Here is a 21,356-nt window from a genome sequence, read left to right as displayed (position 1 = left end):
ATGATTTTAGCTTGTCCTGAACAATTTGGAGCTAATCCTCCTTTTTCATTGTCCCATTTAAAGCACACGTTCCATTGGCAGCAAAACAGGCCCAGAGCATAATACTACCACCACCATGCTTGACGGTAGGTATGGTGTTCCTGGGATTAAAGGCCTCACCTTTTCTCCTCCAAACATATTGCTGGGTATTGTGGCCAAACAGCTCCATTTTTGTTTCATCTGACCACAGAACTTTCCTCCAGAAGGTCTTATCTTTGTCCATGTGATGTCAGATGAAACAAAAATGGAGCTGTTTGGCCACAATAGCCAGCAGATTTGCTCACATTTTCAGAAGACCCATAATAAACTGAAGCAAACTTCATGAATGTTTTTTGTGAGCAACAAGTATGTGCTCCAATCACTACATCACAAACAAATAAGAGATGATGACATGATGTTCTTTACAAGTGTATGTCCACTTTTGATCAGGACTGTATGTGTGCTGCTCACTAAACCCTGCATGAACGTATACAGCAGAGTGCATCAAATACGGACGTTAAATGTTGAGGAAATAGAAGCATGTTTTATTGTAAGTTTATGAGCTGGAGTACGTTTAAAACTATATGGGGTTTGTATGGTTTAAACATGGCTATGTTTACCTTTCCACTTTCTCATGCACTCAAACATTACAATGGTTAAAAAATGAAGCGTTTTAATGACTTTTCAAATTTGGGTAATGACATCCTCTCCCTGCTTCCAATCTTGCTGTTTAATTCAATAAAGTCTATGCAAAAATAAAGTTTCTAATTCAGATTTGAGTATTATTTTCCAAGTGCAGAAAAAGGAAGTCTTACCTCCAGGTGATGCCAAAGGTGGGTCGAGGTGAAGGATACGGCCATATATCCTGGGCTGGTTTGGCGTTATAGTTGAACACGGGCACCTCACGTAATCCCCCCCGCCTCGCCAGCACCTTCAAGCTGTCGTACGGCAACACAAAAATGCTCTTGCGCTCGCTCTTGGTGACAAACTTGCGATAGGAAGGAAGGGCAGTGTCGGAGCGCATCTTCTTGGTGTGGGAGAACTTAAGGAGGCGCACGCGGCCTCTGGTTGTGGAGTCTTCCTGGAATACATGCGAGACTGAGGTTTTACCGCTCGGGTCCGTTGTTGATTTCGTGACAGAGGATGAGAGGGTCGTCTCCTGTTTCTGTGCAATTGTTTCACTCTGGCGGTCTTCTGACGGACTGGAGGAAGACATTTTGGTCAGGGTTGTTTTGGTCCTGGTGGTGAGGGTGGACACGGCGCTCTCTGCCACGCACGTTGGATCCCTGGCAGACGTGTTGGGTGACAATGTCCTGGTCTCTGTGGACACCACAGTTGTGGTGGTGGTGGTTGTTACTTGCCTGACCAATGTAGTCGTGCCACTCTCACTATTCTCCTCAGCAAACTCATCGCTCAAACTGGACTCCTCTGCTGAGGGGATAGGAGAGGGCGCCATTCTGATGACCTTGACTGCAGGAGTGGCTGATTTGTGCTGTGGAGAGCTCTTAGTCAGGGCATCCATGTTGTTCTCCAGCTTCAACACCTTTACTGGAGGTCGGTAGTCCAAATCTGACGTTGTGTTGCTCTCAGCTGTCTCCTTTTCTGCGGCGTGTATACTTTTGTTGACAAGAAACAAATCCCCATTAAGCAAAAGCTTTTGTTGCTTACCCTGATCCTCTCCTTGACCAATGCTGGTCACCTTGGTACTGTTAGTGCTATTTGGACTCCCTAAACCATCGTTACCGTTCATCTGAGGGAGAGGAGAGAGTCTACTCTCCAGGTTTTCATCAGACCTGGTGCCATTAGCCTGCATGTCTAGCTCCATTGAGCCTAATGTCTCTGGGCTTTGTAGGGATGCTTTAGGAAGGGCAGGGTTTTTTGTGAGTGTCCTTAACAAGTCCACATGAGCTACCTCAATAAGTGCACCCTTGGGAGTGTCTATACTTCTTTCTTGCTGTGAGCAGCAATCTTTTGGCCCCATAGTCCTTTCTTGGCAGTTCAGCTCCAGTTGTGAAGAAACCATGCTGGTTTGCTTTGTGGGTGAAGCAGGTTCCTCTCCAGTTGTTGAACTACAATTGTCTTTGGCTATTGAAGAAAGGCAAAAAGCCACCTCATTCGGAGCCTGACTGCCACCCTCCACATCTGCAGGCCCGCCAGGGGTTTCCTCTGAGGCACATTCACCCTCTTTGAACAGCTCCTGCGCCAGACTCTTGGGCTTAAGTGGCGAGCGTGGCCGGACGGGGGTGCTGTGAAGCGGAGGTGTTGAAGCAGTCGAGGATTTGGTGGCAGATTCCTGACTCCTCTGGAGCTCTTCGATGGCGTGCTGCTTCACTCGCCGCTCCAGCAGGCCGTCAAGTTTGGAGGCTTTCACCCTCTTGTAAGGGATGCGGGTGAGGAAGCCTTTGCTGACGTCCACAACGTCATGGTTAAAAGGGTGAAGGGGGTCGTCCACGGGCTCCTCCTTAATCCTGGGCACTGGCGGAAAAAAAAAAGTAACAGTATCTCACATTTAAGCAAGCACTTTTATTACAGCACATGTTATTTCTACAGTGGTCTTCAAGGGACAAAACTAGACATGGAACTTGGATGTTTCATGCTGCACATTCCCATCTCCATCATCCATTAATCAGCTTGGTCATTACCAATATCAGATTGTTCATCTTATTTATGTTGACTTGACAGTAGGGCTGGATGGTTATGGAACAATAATAGTCAGGATGCTTTTGATAGATAGTGAACTCATGAATAATAACACAATTATTCACTCATTTGATATTGTGCCAGAAAAACTCAACTTTAAATATAGTTAAAAAGGACAACTGGATAGAAATTAGTAACGAATACAAAAGTAAATTAAAAATAAAATATAGTAACAACAAATAATTTAGATAATATGAAACAAGAAAATCAAGTTTCTCTGCTTAATTTTTTCAAATGTTGTTTTACACCCATTAACACCTTAGAGCAGGCTTGGGCAGTTATTTTACTCGGGGGGCCAGTTTTAGATATATAAGTGTGTCTGGGGGCCGGTATATCTATTTTTAGGAACACTAATACAAAACCTCACAATAATGATTCGAAGCTAAAAATGTTATGACAGACCGCCTTAAAAAAAGGAATGGAATTTGACATTTTTTTTACTGAATGAGACACCCAGAATGTACATGAAAATAAAGAATGTGGGATTTACAATATTAACTACGAACGATAAAACACTGAATATTGACAACATATTTTACAATCAACCGAAACGCAACCAAAATACAACAAACATAGTGAAATATGAACGCCAAGGGTAAACAAAAACCCCACCTACAATCTGATATATCTCATAGGGACCATAGTAACTAATTACATGACCATAGTAACTAATTAGATGACCATAGTAAGTAATTAGATGACCATAGTAAGTAATTAGATGACCATAGTAAGTAATTAATGACCATAGTAAGTAATTAGATGACCATAGTAAGTAATTAGATGACCATAGTAACTAATTACATGAGCATAGTAACTAATTAGATGACCATAGTAAGTAATTAGATGACCATAGTAACTAATTAGATGACCATAGTAAGTAATTAATGACCATAGTAAGTAATTAGATGACCATAGTAAGTAATTAGATGACCATAGTAACTAATTAGATGAGCATAGTAACTAACTAGATGACCATTGTAACTAATTAATTGACCATAGTAACTAATTAGATGACCATAGTAACTCGTTACATGACCATAGTAAGTAATTAGATGAGCATAGTAAGTAATTAGATGACCATAGTAAGTAATTAGATGAGCATAGTAACTAATTAGATGACCATAGTAAGTAATTAGATGACCATAGTAAGTAATTAGATGAGCATAGTAACTAGTATATGATGCAGATTCCAAGCATGTAAAGACTTAGTATAGTTGAAGATCATTATAAAAGATGAGTGCACATCATAATGGCAGCTACACTTTACATCTTAAACATCTAAAACTATTATTTGGGAATGTCCGAAGAGCTAGATTGAAAAGCTCAACAGGCCGCATGCGGCCCCCGGGCCTTCATTTGCCCAGGTCTGAAGTAGAGTGTGAGCGTTTTGCGTCATAAATAACGTAAAAAAAAAAAAAAACGTTTAATGAAATGTTGGTTAATAAAATGCAAACATCCTCACATTTATCGGTGCAATTCATCTTTGGACAATTTGTAGCAGAATTTAAAGTCAAAGCGTAATCATTTTTGTTCAGTGCTTTAAGTACGTAAGGTACTTTTTTTGAAACCTTTGCTATGTTAATGTAGTCAGACTGGATGTTGCACACAGCGCTATTATTGTGAAGGGGGGAAGTGTGCTGCTGTTCTGAGCGTGACAAGTTTGGAGACGACTTGAGGCTATTCAAAAAAAAGTTAAGAGTGTTGTCATGTTTGTGGAATGATCTTACATAGATGATGTCGTTCACAACAACACAATGTGTATGGCTTGTTCTTGCTAGTTTTAGCTTAGTAGTTTAGTTGCTGTTTCAAGTGGCCGTCTCGACATTGTTTAGTTCAGGATGGCGCAGTTGAGTTTTATTTTATATATTGAATTATTATTTTCCCCCAAAAATGTCCTTCTCCTCACAATGACAGCATTTAACTCACATTTATGTCAATCCTCGGGATATATTTTGTGTTAAACAGTGTATTCCGTTTTATTGGCAAAGTCTGTGATTTGTTACGTGAATGCAGAAATGATATGCCTTACTGGTTTTGTTGTCATTGATTAGGCATACTAGCGCTGTGTCAAATAAAAAGTAGCAACCATGGTAAGATCCCAAACTTTTAGTAGACGTGCTCACTTATTCGCTCCTCGTCTCTTTCACCGTTACAAGCTCAGGAGTTTGCAGGCATGTTGCGCACCCCAGGAATTGTTTTTTTTCCTTTTTATGATTGTGAGAAACCAAAATCGTGATTCAAATTTGATCAATTCCCCAGCCCTTGTTGTCAGGGTGAAAATGTTAACACAACATTTAAACCAGTTACTTATTCTCTGATATTATCTCTTGGTACGAACGCTTCATTCATTCATTTTGTGGACATCACTTCCTGTGCAGTACAGTACACACGGGGCACGGACACTTTGGAGAGTCCTTAAATCAAATCCTGTCTATGCAGTCCATTACTCGGTTGCCACTTTACAGGGCTTCAGCGTCTTTCTTTTCTTGCCACTCATCAAGTTTTGTCTATTTTCTTACACAATATGGGTTGAAAAAAAGCCAACAAACCAACCTAGAAAGAAGGAGGGATTTGCTGTGGACTTAGAAGGTAGAAGGAACCTACACACACTTCCCTTTGTCCCTGCACTCTCTTCCCTCCGCCTGCCTTCCCTTCTCCATCTAACGCCTGCACCTTGAATGCATCTTGTTGGGTGCATCCCACAAACATGCAGAGACAGCAAGGTAAAGAAGTCTTTCCTGTTTTAAATGTTGTATTGTAGCAACATGGTTGTTAACGTTTTTGAGAGCATGTGTGTCCACGCGTTGACAGTTGAGCTTGCCATTGTTGTTGTGTTGTTTTGATAATAGATTGTTGATCCATTACCCCCTTGTTATTTGTTTGAGATATATATATATATATATATATATATATATATATATATATATATATATATATATATATATATATACATACACACACACACACACACATATATTTACATACACACACGCACACAAATATATGTCTTTTGTCAAAGCTTGAACCAATTATTGGTGTTTACATTATTTCTTATGGGGAACTCTGCTTCACTATATACATTTTTTCAATTTACGAACCATTTTCAAGAAGCAAGTAAGTTCATAAATCAAGGTTCCACTGTATCCATGCACTACAGAATAAGAATAATAGTGATGCCCCCCGGTCCTTAGCTTCCTGAAAGACATGTGACTACGTGAAATACACGGAAATGAAATTGAGTTGTCTTCTTACTTTGCTCATCATCTGATTGTAAGTGTTGGGGATTTAACTCCATCTTGGCTGGTGATTGGTCCACAGGCCGTTCATTAGATGTCTCTTCTCTTGTCTCCTTTTTCAGCTCCTTGCTCGACTCCCAATTCCCAACTAAGGTGTGATTGTGTGTGGGCGTAGGTGAGTTGACTGTGGTGGTACCACAGTTCCCATCAGAGACTCCCTGACATTCAGGTTCATGGACACTGGGCCGTTGACCCAAATCCAAAAGGCTGCACTTCAGGCCAAGCTTAGCATCTTTGGAAGACAAAAAGAATAGTTTGTTATTAATGACCCCGTCCCACGCAGCCACAAATCTTTCATGTGGAGACCTTCAAGTTCTTTGCGGTAGTTGGCGTTGGTGTTGCCAGGAAGTCTTGGGAGAAACCTCTGGATATAGGTTTTACTGATCCAACTCCAACCTCCGTATCCGGTAACACGATATTCTTCTCCTTTCTGTTTCCACACCTTCACAGAGGACACAGAAAGAGGAGTAGAACCAAGGAGAGGATGAGTGTGTGCAATGAATGTGCAAGTAGTTTGGCTGCTGGGGTCACGACTCAACTGAGCTTTTGTCAATCTAAGAGCCAATGAGAGGAGCCACATGCAAACAAACATGACATACCTGGTGCTTAATTGGAAAAGTGTATTTGACCCAGGTGGCCTGTTGCATCGTCTCCTCATCCTCAAGCTTCCTCTCCCTCTTCTTGATTTTCTCTTTCTCCTCACGCTCCATTGAAGTCATGCGGTTTAACCTGAAAACATTGTTGAGAGGTGTGCACCTGACATCAAACCTTTGTTTATTGACATATACAGTCCACAAATGCAATCAAACACATGTCAAATGTTCTTCCCCCGCCACAAAAATGATGTATCAAATTAAAAAAAACATGCATCCGTCAAATAAGTACAAGCAAATATTGAGGCAGGGAAAGCATGATTAGCAGTGATGGGTGCAAGATTAGAAATAGTCCGTAAGCCACAATAGCGCTTAAACTGAACCCAAATTCTGAATGAGGTTTTTACCATTGGATTTTTGGTGAAAGCGGAAGCAGAAATGTGGAAGGTAGAGTGAACCAGTGCCCCAAGAGATACTGGTTGAGTTGAGTCAAATGCTTCATATTGCAGCCAATATTTAGGGATGGTAATGTTGGTGGCCCAGTACCAAAACCTAAAGTTTGGTAGTGCTAATCTTCCAGACGATTTGGGTCTCTGTAAATATTGTTTAGGAAACCTGCGAGTCTTTTTATTCCAAATGAAGTCTAAAATCTGACCACTTATTTTACGACAGAAGGACTGAGGGAGAAAAAATGGTATATACTGGAAGAAATGGCGGCAGTACATTCATTTGGACAGAGTTAACTGGAGATCAATCAAGCAAGGGCCAGCGATCCCTGGATTCTGGAGCATATACAATTGTGCTACAGCATAAACTATTAGGATTTGTTCATACTACATGATGGAAATAACCCTTCCCCTGCAGCAAGCACTCATGTAACCCCACAACATGACGCTTGACTGTAGGAAATCACAATCACAATAGTTTTTATTGCCATTGTTTGAGAACGGGTCCACAAATTAGGATTTTTTCTTGGAAAGACACAATTACCTTGCTACTCACTTTCTAATTGACTTTTTTTAATAAAGGATTTGGGACTTCAATACAGAGGCGTACCTACATGGTACACTTCAAGTGATGGACACATACCTTTGATAGTGCCAAGGAGAAGCCAGAAGTTGAAAACCCTCTTTTTGTCATTAAAGTCCCCTGTTTGGAAACACTTCGGCTTCTGGCTAAAATATGTGAATGGACTAATATGAGTGGATAAAAAGAAAGCTGTGTCTCAGCACTGTTCAGTAGAGACAGGTAACAGGCGGAAAGTTAGTCATGTCGCACTACAGGCAGTAAGAAATGTTAATATCCCAGAAATAAAATAATATAGATAGTCAATCCTGCAACTGCATTGTTGCACTTTTCTTTAAAAAAGTCAACTCTGTCTTTTTTGTATTTATATTTTGTTAATTTGAATTCTTGTTTGCTCAGTTTTATTGCAAAATGACCTGCAAGCAGTGTAAATGTTTTCATATTTCATTTCAAAATGTGATAAGCACTTTGTTCCTTCACTGTTCAGACACTGTCCTCAGGTACGTACCTAATTGTGATTATGTCCTACCACTATATCTATAAAGCTATTCAAGTTATAAACCTAATTAGGTATGCCCAACTTTTGTTTTGTAGTATTGTCCCTTTGTTTTTGTTTGAAAACACTTTATTATTGTTTGAACAGCAATGTTTGAAATATTTTAGTTCCGTCTTATAAGCAAGAGTGGAAAAATATTATTTACAAAAGTACCTCTACCATTTTTTTTGGGTGGCAGGAAGATCATAGACATTTTTGAGCTCCAAGGTTTGAAGTTTAGGCCAATGGCTTCTTGAAAAGGGGGTGTTGTGTTGAGAGGCATAAGTACTACAGTCTAAATATTAGTGCTCACAGCTAGGGTGGGCCTTTTCATGTGATCTGCTCAGGATCACTGCTGAAGTGGCCCCGGCTGACTACACACTGAATGCTTGTTTCAATGTAGTATCTCCATGTTTTCATTTGAAACTCAATCTCTGAAAGCGGTTTACATGAAATGATGCCAATAGGACCTTTCCCCTGAGGGATGTGAGATTCCTATTGATTTTGTCCATACAACAACATGGATCTTGATTGAACATGCAAACACGGGCGATGATGTGTGTGTGTGTGTACCTGGTGTGGCCGAGTGAGTCCTTCCAGACCGGCATGGTTGCCACAGGCTTGATGGCACACTCCAGGATGGCCAAAGCCAGAGCAAACTCTCTGGCCTTGCTGCACATCTGAACTGCTTTGATCCAATTGGTCCTACAAAAACAACACACTTTCTGGTCATCGTATTTTCTTTATTGTGCTTCCTACTAGGATTGGACGGTATACGTGATTTAAAAAAGGTACTATACTGCCTTTGAAGACATTGCTGGTAATCTTAGCCGAGGCTCAAGTCAACATGCACAAGAGACAGAATAGGTAGAAAGGAGGTATTATGGCTTAAAAACCAACACTAAAGGTGAAGATATAAACACTGAGGCGCCACTCTGCAAGTGTCATAGCTAGCAAGCAGCTAACATTCGTCCAGTGTTTTAGCTACAAATAAACAACATTTCTTACAAATGGGGGAATAGTTAAATATGCTACACCAAACATACAATAGATAAACACTAAGTGCTCCTGAATGTAAACAAATGGGTGAATCTATACAAATATCGACTGCAACGACACCAAGTACAGGAGCCGTATATAGTCCATATTACAAAGATTACATCAATATATATATATTTTTTAATCTAAAAATATTTTGTCTTTTTTTCATTGTTTATAAAGTCAGTAAATATGACCAATGTATGATCCTGTAACTACTTGGTATCACATCCATACCTAAATGTGTGGTATCATCCAAAACTAATGTCAAGTATCCAACAACAGAAGAATAAATGATTATTACATTTGAACAGAAGTGTAGATACAACATGAGAAAATAAGCAGATATTAACAGTAAATGAACAAGTAAATTAATAATACATTTTCCACCGCTTGTCCCTCATAATTTTGACAAAATAATAGAATTATAAATGACACAATATGTTACTGCATACGTCAGCAGACCAATAGAAAACTTTGTAACCCCTTTGCTTACTTCCTACTAAAAGAGAAATTGATTAGAATGTTCACTGTACCGGGTGGATTGTTCTTCCAGGGCGCAGACGCAACGACAGGAAACTTCATGCAGGTAAGAGTGTGATTTATTCTCAGGCCGGAACAAACAAAAGAAGCGTGCATATAGCACTGGAAGCCAACGGGATAGCTACACAGGAAAAACTAAGGCGGAACTTAGCGCAAGAAACACAAGGAATAAAGGTAACATTTGCAAAAGCACCGGACTGAGTGAGGCGACAAGGCAGGACTACATAGCTCTCTGATTAGTGCCCAGGAACACTAATCAGTACCCATGACAACCGAGAAACCCAAAACATGGGTGCTGAAACAAAGTTAAAAGTTAAAGTACCAATGATTGTCACACACACACTAGGTGTGGCGAGATTATTCTCTGCATTTGACCCATCACCCTTGATCACCCCCTGGGAGGTGAGGGGAGCAGTGGGCAGCAGCGGTGGCCGCGCCTGGGAATCATTTTGGTGATTTAACCCCCAATTCCAACCCTTGATGCTGAGTGCCAAGCAGGGAGGTAATGGGTCCCATTTTTATAGTCTTTGGTATGACTCGGCCGGGGTTTGAACTCACAACCTACCGATCTCAGGGCGGACACTCTAACCACTAGGCCACTGAGTAGGTAAACAGAACTTAAACGGGCAGTATAGCTCGGTTGGTAGAGTGGCCGTGCCAGCAACTTGAGGGTTCCAGGTTCGATCCCCGCTTCCGCCATCCTAGTCACTGCCGTTGTGTCCTTGGGCAAGACGCTTTACCCACCTGCTCCCAGTGCCACCAACACTGCTTTAAATGGAACTTAGATATTGGCTTTCACTATGCAAAGCGCCTTGAGTCACTAGAGAAAAAGCGCTGTATAAATATATTTCACACGTGAATCAAAACCTAAATAAAGTTCAAGCTATGATCCAGGCAACAGATCATAACAGTTCACTATCTTATTTAATGACAAAATTGTTCTTTGATTGAACTAAGAAATATATGTTTAATGTATCATAAGATTTTCTCTTAAATGAAAGCCATTTTTTTGTTGTCCCCTTCATTTTGAAAAGTATTGAAGTATCAAAATACATTTTGGTACTGTCATCAAAATATTGGTATGAGACAAGGAAAGTGGCAACAACAAGAGCGAGACAAGGATTCCCACACCTGTGTGAGGCCCAGTTGGGGTGCATGAACGGTGATGGCACATTGTTTTCCAACTGGATGATGGTGAGTCTCAGTGTAGAGATGGTGATCAGCTTAGAACCGTGGATGGACCCGTTCCACTTGAATTCCCCTGCCGGTGTCAAACAGAACTTGTGGGAGAGATGGCGTTTTTTGTCGTGGTCCTGATGAAAGAACATTTCAATCACAAGGAACATTCTGGGCGGGTCTACAAGCAGCTAGCCATTTCTACTTGCCTCTCTGTGCTGGTGCTTGTTGAGGGCCAGGGTATTTGTGCTGTACTGGTTGTGATAGACACGATACTTGCCCTCCTGGCCCAGTTTGAAGAACTGACAGATCATGCCCTTCATCACCACGTCTTTGCTGCGTGTGCTGACACGGGTGACATCCCCTTGTGCATTTACTACGAGGATCTATAGAGGGAGGAAACATAGCAATCATATGATGTTTGCCTTGCAACTAATAATGTTAGTGTCTTCTAGCTGCTCTAAAAGAAGCAAATAACTGAATGACCCAAAAATATGACTTATTTTATCTTTGTGAAAATATTGGACACAGTGTGTTGTCAAACTTATGAGATGTGATGCAAGTGTAAGCCACTGTGACACTATTCTTCTTTTTTATAAATGTCTAATGATAATGTCAATGAGGGATTTTTAATCACTGCTATGTTGAAATTGTAACTAATATTGATACTTTTGCTGATAATATTCATTTTTGTTTCACTACTTTTGCTTTGTTGTGTGTGGTGTTTGTGTCTCCTCTCAATTGCTCTGTTTATTGCACTTCTGAGTGTTGCTGGCTCGGCTTTGCTTTTGGAATTGGATTGCATTGTTATGTTATTGCTGTGTATTGTTTTGTTGGATTGATACATTTAAATAAATAAATAAAATAAAAAATAAAAAATCTATTTTTTAAAAATGAGAATCGATTCTGAATCGCACAACCTGAGAATCGCGATTCCAATTCGAATCAATTTTTTCCCACACCCCTAATATATATATATATATATATATATATATATATATATATATATAGCATATTGAGTGGTCAGCATCCAGCAGCTTTATTATCATTGCTGGATGAGCAGTTTGCGCCTTACTGCTATTACAACGTCGTGCTGTGCAATATACTGCTTAATAAGTTACCATATGGTCAAAGAAAGAGACTTTTTCCATGGCACTCTCTCATGCACTCCAAATCATTACTAAAGTTGCCTAATATATGATTGTAATTAATGCCATGTCCTCTTTACAAATGAGGTACCATGAATTGATTAACGTGGACCTCAACTTAAACAAGTGTAAAAACTTATTGGGGTGTTACCATTTAGTGGTCAATATGTACTGTACTGTGCAATCTACTAATAAAAGTCTCAATCAATCAATCAATCACATTACAGTACATATAACTACTGTATGTTTGGGTGGTGTCTCTCACCTCTTTACCCTCCTTGAAGCCCTTGTTGGCTTCATGGAGGGCAGCAGCCACCTGCTGGCTCTTCATCTGGCTCAGCTTGCTGTCTGGGTTCCTCAGTCGGGTCACCATGCGAGTTGAAGCGGACTTCTTACTACCCAGACACACCATCTCCCCGTTGGTGGAATCCCTGCTCTCTCCTGCAGCACACAGCAGTCCATTGTTTGCACACATGACTTGACTTTATCCTGCAATTGTCTGACCTGTGTCTTCCAAGCTCGCCAGGGATGACTGGGAGGACTTGTCGGCCAGGTCAGGGAGTTCAGGGCCCCTGCTGCCGTTACTGTTCTCCTCCATCACCTGGCTGGGGTGGCTCAGACTCGGGACATCGTCGCCACTCGCAGGAACACATTCGGATGATGCGTTTTCTACTATGAAATGTTAAAGTGGTATAAACCTTCCAGCTTTGATTGGCACAGCTGTACTGAGTCCAGCAGTGCCAATGTTTGACATGCTTTAGGTTACAGCTCCCTCTGCTGACCGAGCGGAGTACATGCAACACAAATGCTGCTATGGAGTGCTATGTCAACGGTTGTAATACAGTTTGATACATAATCCCTCCAGCATATTGACTTACCTTCAGCAGTGACAAAATGTTTCTTCTCTTCCTCCACGTCGCCATTCGTCTCCTTCTCATCCACCTCGGACGCTTCTTTGACGTCGACGTCCTGATGTCCTTCGCCTTCATTCAACTTGCCGTCTTCGTGGTCTTTCGCCACGTCCACCTGCTCCCCCTCATCCTTCAGCTGCTCCAGACGAGCTTTGAGGGCCTCCTCAGCAGCCCGCTTCTTTATTTCCTGCAGCTCCTCTTCCTTCTTGGCCCGCAGACGCTCCAGGATCTCCTCTAGGAGGGGAACATTATTGATGAATCAGTGATTGCTGAGACATGGACCCTTAAGGGGCAGGATTAAATAAGACTGGCTTCTTCCTGTTCATTTTCAGACCCGTTTAAGCGATATTTGGCATCTTTTTTTACAGTACTAGAGGAGCAGATACAGTACACATATGATACCAGTATTTAGTATATCAAAAATATACTAGTGAAGTAGATGCTCAAGCACAAGCCTGTTTGCCGTGCATGAGAAGACTTCCCTATTTTCATTTCTTTCCATCAAAGTGAACACTCCCTTCCTCTCCCTCCTATGTCTCTTCTGCTTACCTGTCAAAACTTCTATTTTTTGACGGCAAATCCAGTTTTTCTTTCCCGGTTAAGTTTTGTTTTCGCTACTGCAGCGATCAAGCCTCTGTCCACAACGCCGGGAGCGTGGGCTCATGAAAAAAGTTTCTTGTTCCGTAATTCGACGAAAAAACATCGTGACACAAATGGATGGACATGAAGACGACAGAAAAGACATCTCTGCCAAACATCCAAACGTTGTGTAAATATCTTAACAAATAGGAGACTTATAATACAAGTAAAAAGGAGCATCTCACACATTCTCATCCTTTCTGTAACATCCAGGAAGAAATGATGACAAATGTCTCAACTATTAACTACATGAAGGAGCCTAGAATTGTTTTGATTGAAATGTTTGCAATATTCCAGGGTTCTTCACAAGGAAGCCTTACTATGTTGTAAATCCATTAACTGTTGTGAAGTGAAGTCAATTATATTTATATAGCGCTTTTCTCTAGTGACTCAAAGCGCTTGACATAGTGAAAGCCAATATCTAAGTTCCATTTAACTGGGAGCAGGTGGGTAAAGTGTCTTGCCCAAGGACACAACGGCAGTGACAGCAACCCTCAAGTTGCTGGCACGGCCGCTCAACCAACTGAGCTATACCGCCCCAACTGTTATCAAATTGAGTAGATAGTGTGTTATCGTGATTTAGAGAAATCTCATATTTGTACTAATCTTCCCAGGGGATTTGCCATATTTTGAAACGCAAATGTTTATGCTCTTCTGAGACTAAGTATTTAATGATAAACCGTGATAAAATTTCTGACGGTTAGTAATTTATATGAATTGGTTAATAGCCATCCATCCATCTTCTTCCGCTTATGCGAGGTGGGGTCGCAGGGGAAGCAGCCTAAGCAGAGAAGCCCAGACTTCCCTCTCCTCAGCCACTTGGTCCAGCTCCTCCTGGGGGATCCCGAGGCGTTCCCAGGCCAGCCGGGAGACATAGTCTTCCAAACGTTCCCTGTGGCCTCCTACCGGTCGGACGTGCCCTAAACACCTCCCTAGGGTGGCATCCTGACCAGATGCCCGAACCACCTCATCTGGCTCCTCTCCATGTGGAGGAGCAGCAGCTTTACTTTGAGCTCCTCCCGGATGACAGAGCTTCTCACCCTATCTCTAAGGGAGAGCCCCGCCACCCGGCGGAGGAAACTCATTTGGGCCGCTTGTACCCGTGATCTTGTCCTTTCGATCATAACCCAAAGCTCATGACCATAGGTGAGGATGGGAACGTAGATCGACCCGTAAATTGAGAGCTTTGTCTTCTGGCTCAGCTCCTTCTTCACCACAACGGATCGATACAGCGTCCGCATTACTGAAGACGCCGCACCGATCCGCCTGTCCATCTCACCATCCACTCTTCCCTCACCCCTGGGACTTGAACTCCTCCACATGGGGCAAGATCTCCTCCCCAACTCAGAGCCCCGACATTAATGAACTAGCATCCAAGAAAAGATGTCAGGTATCTGGCTTGGGCACATCAGATTAGATCAGTGTGTTGCAAACTGAGCAGTTTAAAGTCCTGAATGGTTGGTTTATTCTTTGTTATTTTATTTTCTAATTTATTAGCCTGTGGAAAAAGTTAATGTTGATATTTCCCTCAGAAGGCTGCAAATAGAAAAGAGGCATTCAATTTTTATTTAAATTGTATTTGATATGCCATTGATATTTTTGAATTATTATTATTATTAGAAACTGTATTTTGCATGTCACTATAAAGTTATATAAGCCTTGCTTGTTCAATATTCAATGCAAAACTTGTTTGGGTCCCTATTAAAAGGTTCATTTGTTCAACGTTGGCCCGCGGCTTTGTTCACTTTTACATTTTGGCCCACTCTGTATTTGAGTTTGACACCCCTGCTCTAAGTGAAACTGTTGTTTTTTCATTGTTTCAGTTCAATGTAGTTGCTTCTCTATCAGTCCTCAATTGGCCAATGTTGTTATTGTACCTATTTGGTCTTTTTTCATGCTAAAACTGCCTTATGGTTGAAGATTGAACACATGGACAGGTTGTGTTTTGAGAAGCAACAAGTCCAGTCATTGCTGGATGCAGTACGACGCTGTATTGTTCATGTCAAATGCAAAGCTGGCCAACAGGTTCAACCTGACAGTCAGACAAAATGTATTGAAGATCTGGTGTCAACAAAAGCAATGGCTTGAGACTAAAACTAGTCATTTAAGGAAAAAGCGAATGAAGTGGGAGCTCATTACCGTTAGCGACGGTGAGGAAACACCTGTTGTTGCCCCGAGCCTTGTTGGTCAGGTCCTCTGTGATGTCCATGTGAACATGCACCTCATCCCTAATTTCTTCAAGAGCGCCATAGAGGTTGGCCTCCCAGTATTCCTTATCCAAGCAGTTTAGGAGCTCAGCCAGCTGGACCTGGCACCAGAAGACAGACAAAGAGACTTGGCGTGAGGGATGATCAGAATTGACAATGATTTTCTTAACAGTAGTATGTGTCCCAAGTAGAACTGAACTATTATGGCAAAATAAAAAAATCAGCATTACTTTAATACGGACAATTAGGAGTCTCCAATTAGCCTAACATGCTAATATGCAAACTCCATACAGGAACGCTCCAATAAATATTTGAACACTCGATTTAGGGCTGGGCGATAAAACGATACCAACATATATCGCAATAGACACGTAATCTATATTAACAAAAAGTGTGTTTGATAAAACATTCGATATATCTATTTTATTCTTTGTTAAAAACCCCCAGGATGTGGCGAACCAAGGTTGGTTGCATGTACAAAGACACTCGCTAACTGAGTGATCACTGATCAGTGGGAATGACACTAACAGCCAATCAGACAACAGTATCAACGCTCAAGTTTGGTGTGTCGTGGTTGATTATTTGCATGGAGTTGATGAAACAGGAAAAGTCACCTGGACAGTATAACAGTTTATTGGATTTATTCAAACGGACCGTAGTCAGACCAAGGTAATACATCACCTTAGCCCCAATCAACTGCACGAAACCTGCAGAACATAGTATGTTTACTTTTTCACACTTTGCACTATTTTGTTCAACTTTATTTAGCCTTTCTTACGTATTTCTTATATTTGCACCTTCATTATAAGAAGTTATTGTTAAGTGTTCCATGTGATTTTAGAACATGATTGTTTTTCATGCTTGTGTTGATATTTCCTTTCCTTTCTGCTTTGATAGCTAAGCGGATTATAATCAGAGGAAGGCTACATTTTGAATACAAATATTTACAAAAGCCAAAAGCAGTGAAGTTGTCATGTTGTGTAAATGGTAAATAAAAAGAGAATACAACAAATCCTTTTCAACTTATATTCAATTGAATAGACTGCAAAGACAAGATATTTCATGTTCACACTGACAAACTTACTTATTTTTTGCAAATAATCATGAAGTTAGAATTGAATGGCAGCAACACATTGCAAAAAAGGCATTTTTACCAGTGTGTTGTATGGCCTTTCCTTTAACAACACTCAGTAAAGGTTTGGGAACTGAGGAGACACATTTTTGAAGTGGAATTATTTCCCATCCTTGCTTGATGTACAGCTTAAGTTGTTCAACAGTCTCCCTTCTCATATTTTAGCCTTCACACATTTTCAATGTCTGGACTACAGGCAGGCCAGTCTAGTACCCACACTCTTTTGCTATGAAGCCACGCTGTTGTAACACCTGGGTTGGCATTGTCTTGCTGAAATAAGCAGGGGCATCCATGACAACACCTGTGTGTACCTTTCAGCATTAATGGTGCCTTCACAGATGTGTAAGTCACCCATGCCTTGGCCACTAATACACCCCCATACCATCACACATGCTGCCTCTTACACTTTCACCCTAGAACAATCTGGATGGTTCTTTTCCTCTTTGTTCTGGAGGACACGACGTCCACAGAACACTTTTCCACTTTGCATCAGTCTATCTTAGATGAGCTCAGTCCCAGCGAAGCCAGCGGCGTTTCGGGTGTTGTTGATAAATGGCTTTGGCTTTGCATAGTAGAGTTTTAACTTACACTTACAGATGTAGCGACCAACTGTAGTTACTGACAGTGGTTTTCTGAAATGTTCCTGAGCCCTGTGGTGATATCCTTTACACACTGATGTGGCTTTTTGATGCAGTAGCGCCTGAGGGATCCAAGGTGTGTAATATCATGGCTTACGTGCAGTGATTTCTCCACATTCTCTGAACCTTTTGATGATAGTACAGAGCGTAGATGGTGAAATCCTTCAATTCCTTGTTGAGAAATGTTGTTCTTAAACAATTTGCTCAGGCATTTGTTGACAAAGTGAATGACTGAGCATTTCATGGAAGCTGCTTTTATACCCAATCATGGCACCCACCTGTTCCCAATTAGCCTGTTCACCTGTGGGATGTTCCAAATAAGTCTTTGATGAGCATTCCTCAACTTTCTCAGTCTTTTTTGCCACTTGTCCCAGCTTTTATGAAACATGTTGCAGGCATCAAATTCCAAATGAGCTAATATTTGCAAAAAATAACAAAAGTTTTCCAGTTGGAACGTTAATTATCTTGTCTTAGCAGTCTATTCAATTAAATTTAAGTAGAAAAGGATTTGCAAATCATTGTATTCTCTTTTTATTTACCATTTAAACAACGTGACAACTTCATTGGTATTGATTGGGTTTTGTATATTGAATATATTTTTTCCTGGTCGACCCCACTGGTTCCGGCCGCGGGTGGTGGGCCCACGTGGTGGAAAAGATGGTGTGACCACGTAGCTTCTTCGGGCTGTGCCCGGCCGGGCTCTGTGGCTAGCCCGGCCACCAGGCGCTCGCTGCCTGCGGGTGTAGCTCCGGAGGAGGGCCCCGGGCTTCCTCCGGGTGTAACGCATCTTCTCATCATTTGGTCCATGGGGGGTATCGTAACCCTGATGAGGGGGGTGTGGGGGGGTCATTCGGGTGCTACACCTTGCCCAAGGGTGACCCCGGAATGATGTAAGGCAGGGGCGTTCAACTCCCTGAGGCTTTATACAAGCCCACATAGCGCGATATGGACCCATATTAAAGACTTATATGGTCATAGACTTTTCAGCCATATGGCCCAGTCCTACCTCTACCTCCTGAAAGTGACCACCATGATAACCATGAGGCCACACTGTACAGCCCTATAGGCAGACTATTTACAACTGTCAAAAAAAAAAAAAAAAAGGAGTATGAGAAAGGTAAATAGAAAACTGCATTTTTGGTGAATGGACAGCTATCAGTAATATAATGTATGTGAGACATGATGGACTTACCTTGGTGCTGTAGTACCAGATGGCTTTGTCCTCCTGCTCACAGTCCTCTTCTCTGTAGAGCAGATGACAAAGTTCAGTTTGGAGAAACATTTAGAAAAGCATCAGTCTGATGAGGTCTATTTGGGCTGGGCGACAAAATTTTTTTTCCATGATTGTGTTGACATTTGCTTTCCTTTCTGCCTTCATAGTTGTGGGGATTATCAGAGGAAGGTTGCATTTTAAATTAAAAACATTTCTGCTCCTTATTTTGATATCGACTGATATAAAACATTTATATCGTGATATAGTTTCCAGCCACATCACCCAGCCCTAGTGTCTGTCAGACCTGGGCAAATTAAGGCCCCGGGGCCACATGGGGCCCGTTAAGCTTTTCAATCTGGCCCACCAGACAATTTCAAATAATAGTTTTAGATGTTTAAGATGTAAAGTGTAGCTGCCATTATGATGTGCACTCATCTTTTATAATGATCTTCAACTATACCAAGTCTTTACATGCTTGGAATCTGCATCATATACTAGTTACTATGGTCATCTAATTAGTTACTATGCTCATCTAATTACTTACTATGGTCATCTAATTACTTACTATGGTCATCTAATGAGTTACTATGGTCATCTAATTAGTTACTTTGGTCATCTAATTAGTTACTTCGGTCATCTAATTCGTTACTATGATCATCTAATTAGTTACGATGGTCATCTAATTAGTTATGATGGTCATGTAATTAGTTATTATGGTCATGTAATTAGTTATTATGGTCATGTAGTTAGTTACCATGGTGATGTAATGAGTTACTATGGTGATGTAATGAGTTACTATGGTCATGTAATGAGTTACTATGGTGATGTAATGAGTTACTATGGTGATGCAATGAGTTACCATGGTGATGTAATGAGTTACCATGGTGATGTAATGAGTTACTATGGTGATGTAATGAGTTACTATGGTCATCTAATGAGTTACTATGGTGATGTAATGAGTTACTATGGTGATGTAATGAGTTACCATGGTGATGTAATGAGTTACCATGGTGATGTAAGTCACAGCATGTCAGACGAGGCACCAAGCAGTGTTTCCACAGAGTGTGAAATGTGGGTGTCAGGGACAGACGTGGAAGGAGATTTTGACAACAAAGTTGTAAAGCTTAGTGATATATCACATATATCAGATTGTAGGTGGGTTTATTTGACCCTTCACCTTCATATTTCACTGTGTTTGTTGCATTTTGCTGGATTGTAAAATATGTGGAAAGAGAGGGTGTGTGACATTCATATGTTGTCAATTTTCAATGTTTTATCCTTCATAGTTAATGTTTTAAAACCTTTATTTTCATGTACATTCTGGGTGTCTCATTTAGTATAAAAATGTCAAATTCCATTCAGTTTTTTAAGGCGGTCTGTCATAACATTTTTAGCTTCCAACCATTATTGTGAGGGTTTGTATTAGTGTTCCTGAAAATAAATATACCGGCCCCCAGACACATTTTTCTCTAAATTTGGCCACCCGAGGCTAAATAATTGCTCAGGCCTGATCTATGTGATTATTGTCATTCCTCGGCCTGAGGGTGACGGATGGCAACCAGTAATAGACATCCATCTTCGTCTTTTTTTTTTAACTTTTTGTCCTTGGCATATTGGATTCTTGCCCAAACACCAGAATTAATGACTAATTCATATTGATTATGAACTAATAGGTGATCCAAATATGTCAAATTAACAAACTTTTGCTGTTTGAAGAACAGTATGATCCCAAACACTGGCTGAGTTCAGAATATTCAGAGAGAAAACTTTCCATCTCATTAAAAACATGATTCAATGATACGGTAAAATACATTTGACTTTACCTTCCCCCCAAAATCCCTATCCATCCATTTTCTACCGCTTGCAGAAAATGGGGGTGCTGGAGCCTATCCCAGCTGCATTCAGGCGGAAGGCAGTGTACACCCTGGACAAGTCGCCCCCTCAACACAGATTCACACACTAGGGACCATTCAGTGTTGCCAATCAAGCATGTATATTTTCTGGAATGTTGCAATGTCCATGACAAAAATATGTCTACAGTAAAGCAACGTTTTCCCTTGGCATGTTCCACGCTCAGGGATTAGACCAAAGTCTCCAAACAATGATCTCTATTCACACTTTTATGCTTATGCCCAGAATTCCCCACATTTGATTCTGTGCATGTTATCTGCATGCAAAACACACCTCACCACCTCACACAGATGATAGCTGGAGGAAGAGAGGAAGTAAGTGAGCCAACAGGCCTCTTAGGTCAGGTGAACCATACGTGAAGATTTAAGGAGCAACTGTTAGGTTTCCTTCTTGGCAGGCCAGCTTATATCATCCTGGTTCAAGTCTTATCTCCCCAACATTTGTCTAATGCAGATCTTTTAAATCAAAGCACACACCAGTCCAAACCTGTGACCCACAAGGTCCTTTCCTCCTCATTGTGTACATTCTCCCACTCGCTCAGATCTTTACAACATTTCGGATCCAAGATGTCATTCTGCTCTATTTCTACTCAAATCACGATTAATTGTTTTATATAATCCAATCTCGATTAA

At 41.1% G+C, this 21,356-nt stretch overlaps 1 protein-coding gene across 3 annotated transcripts in view; it reads right to left on the bottom strand.

The window, feature by feature from the left end:
* Positions 1–21,356, bottom strand: part of LOC133570279 (nucleosome-remodeling factor subunit BPTF-like) — a 69,853-nt gene that overhangs the window by 38,551 nt on the left and 9,946 nt on the right. For 2 of the 3 annotated variants that reach the window (XR_012051225.1, XM_072916323.1), the window contains exons 3-14: positions 18,793–18,844; positions 15,763–15,931; positions 12,952–13,218; positions 12,578–12,745; positions 12,339–12,514; positions 11,135–11,311; positions 10,881–11,062; positions 8,742–8,873; positions 6,614–6,743; positions 6,321–6,456; positions 5,971–6,246; positions 834–2,493 (exon numbers count right to left, since the gene is read on the bottom strand). Coding sequence is in view for 2 of the 3 variants with exons in the window: in XM_072916323.1 (XP_072772424.1) it covers positions 834–2,493; positions 5,971–6,246; positions 6,321–6,456; positions 6,614–6,743; positions 8,742–8,873; positions 10,881–11,062; positions 11,135–11,311; positions 12,339–12,514; positions 12,578–12,745; positions 12,952–13,218; positions 15,763–15,931; positions 18,793–18,844 (3,525 nt within the window). In the remaining variant the exon portion in view is untranslated. The remainder of the gene's footprint in view (positions 1–833; positions 2,494–5,970; positions 6,247–6,320; positions 6,457–6,613; positions 6,744–8,741; positions 8,874–10,880; positions 11,063–11,134; positions 11,312–12,338; positions 12,515–12,577; positions 12,746–12,951; positions 13,219–15,762; positions 15,932–18,792; positions 18,845–21,356) is intronic. The other variant, XM_072916324.1, reaches the window with a different exon arrangement.

This window comes from Nerophis lumbriciformis, linkage group LG27 (genome assembly GCF_033978685.3).
Source record: "Nerophis lumbriciformis linkage group LG27, RoL_Nlum_v2.1, whole genome shotgun sequence".
In the NCBI taxonomy this organism is placed as follows: Eukaryota; Metazoa; Chordata; class Actinopteri; order Syngnathiformes; family Syngnathidae; genus Nerophis; species Nerophis lumbriciformis.
Note: the sequence above shows the minus strand (reverse complement) of the source record. Positions and strands in the feature narration are given on the sequence as shown.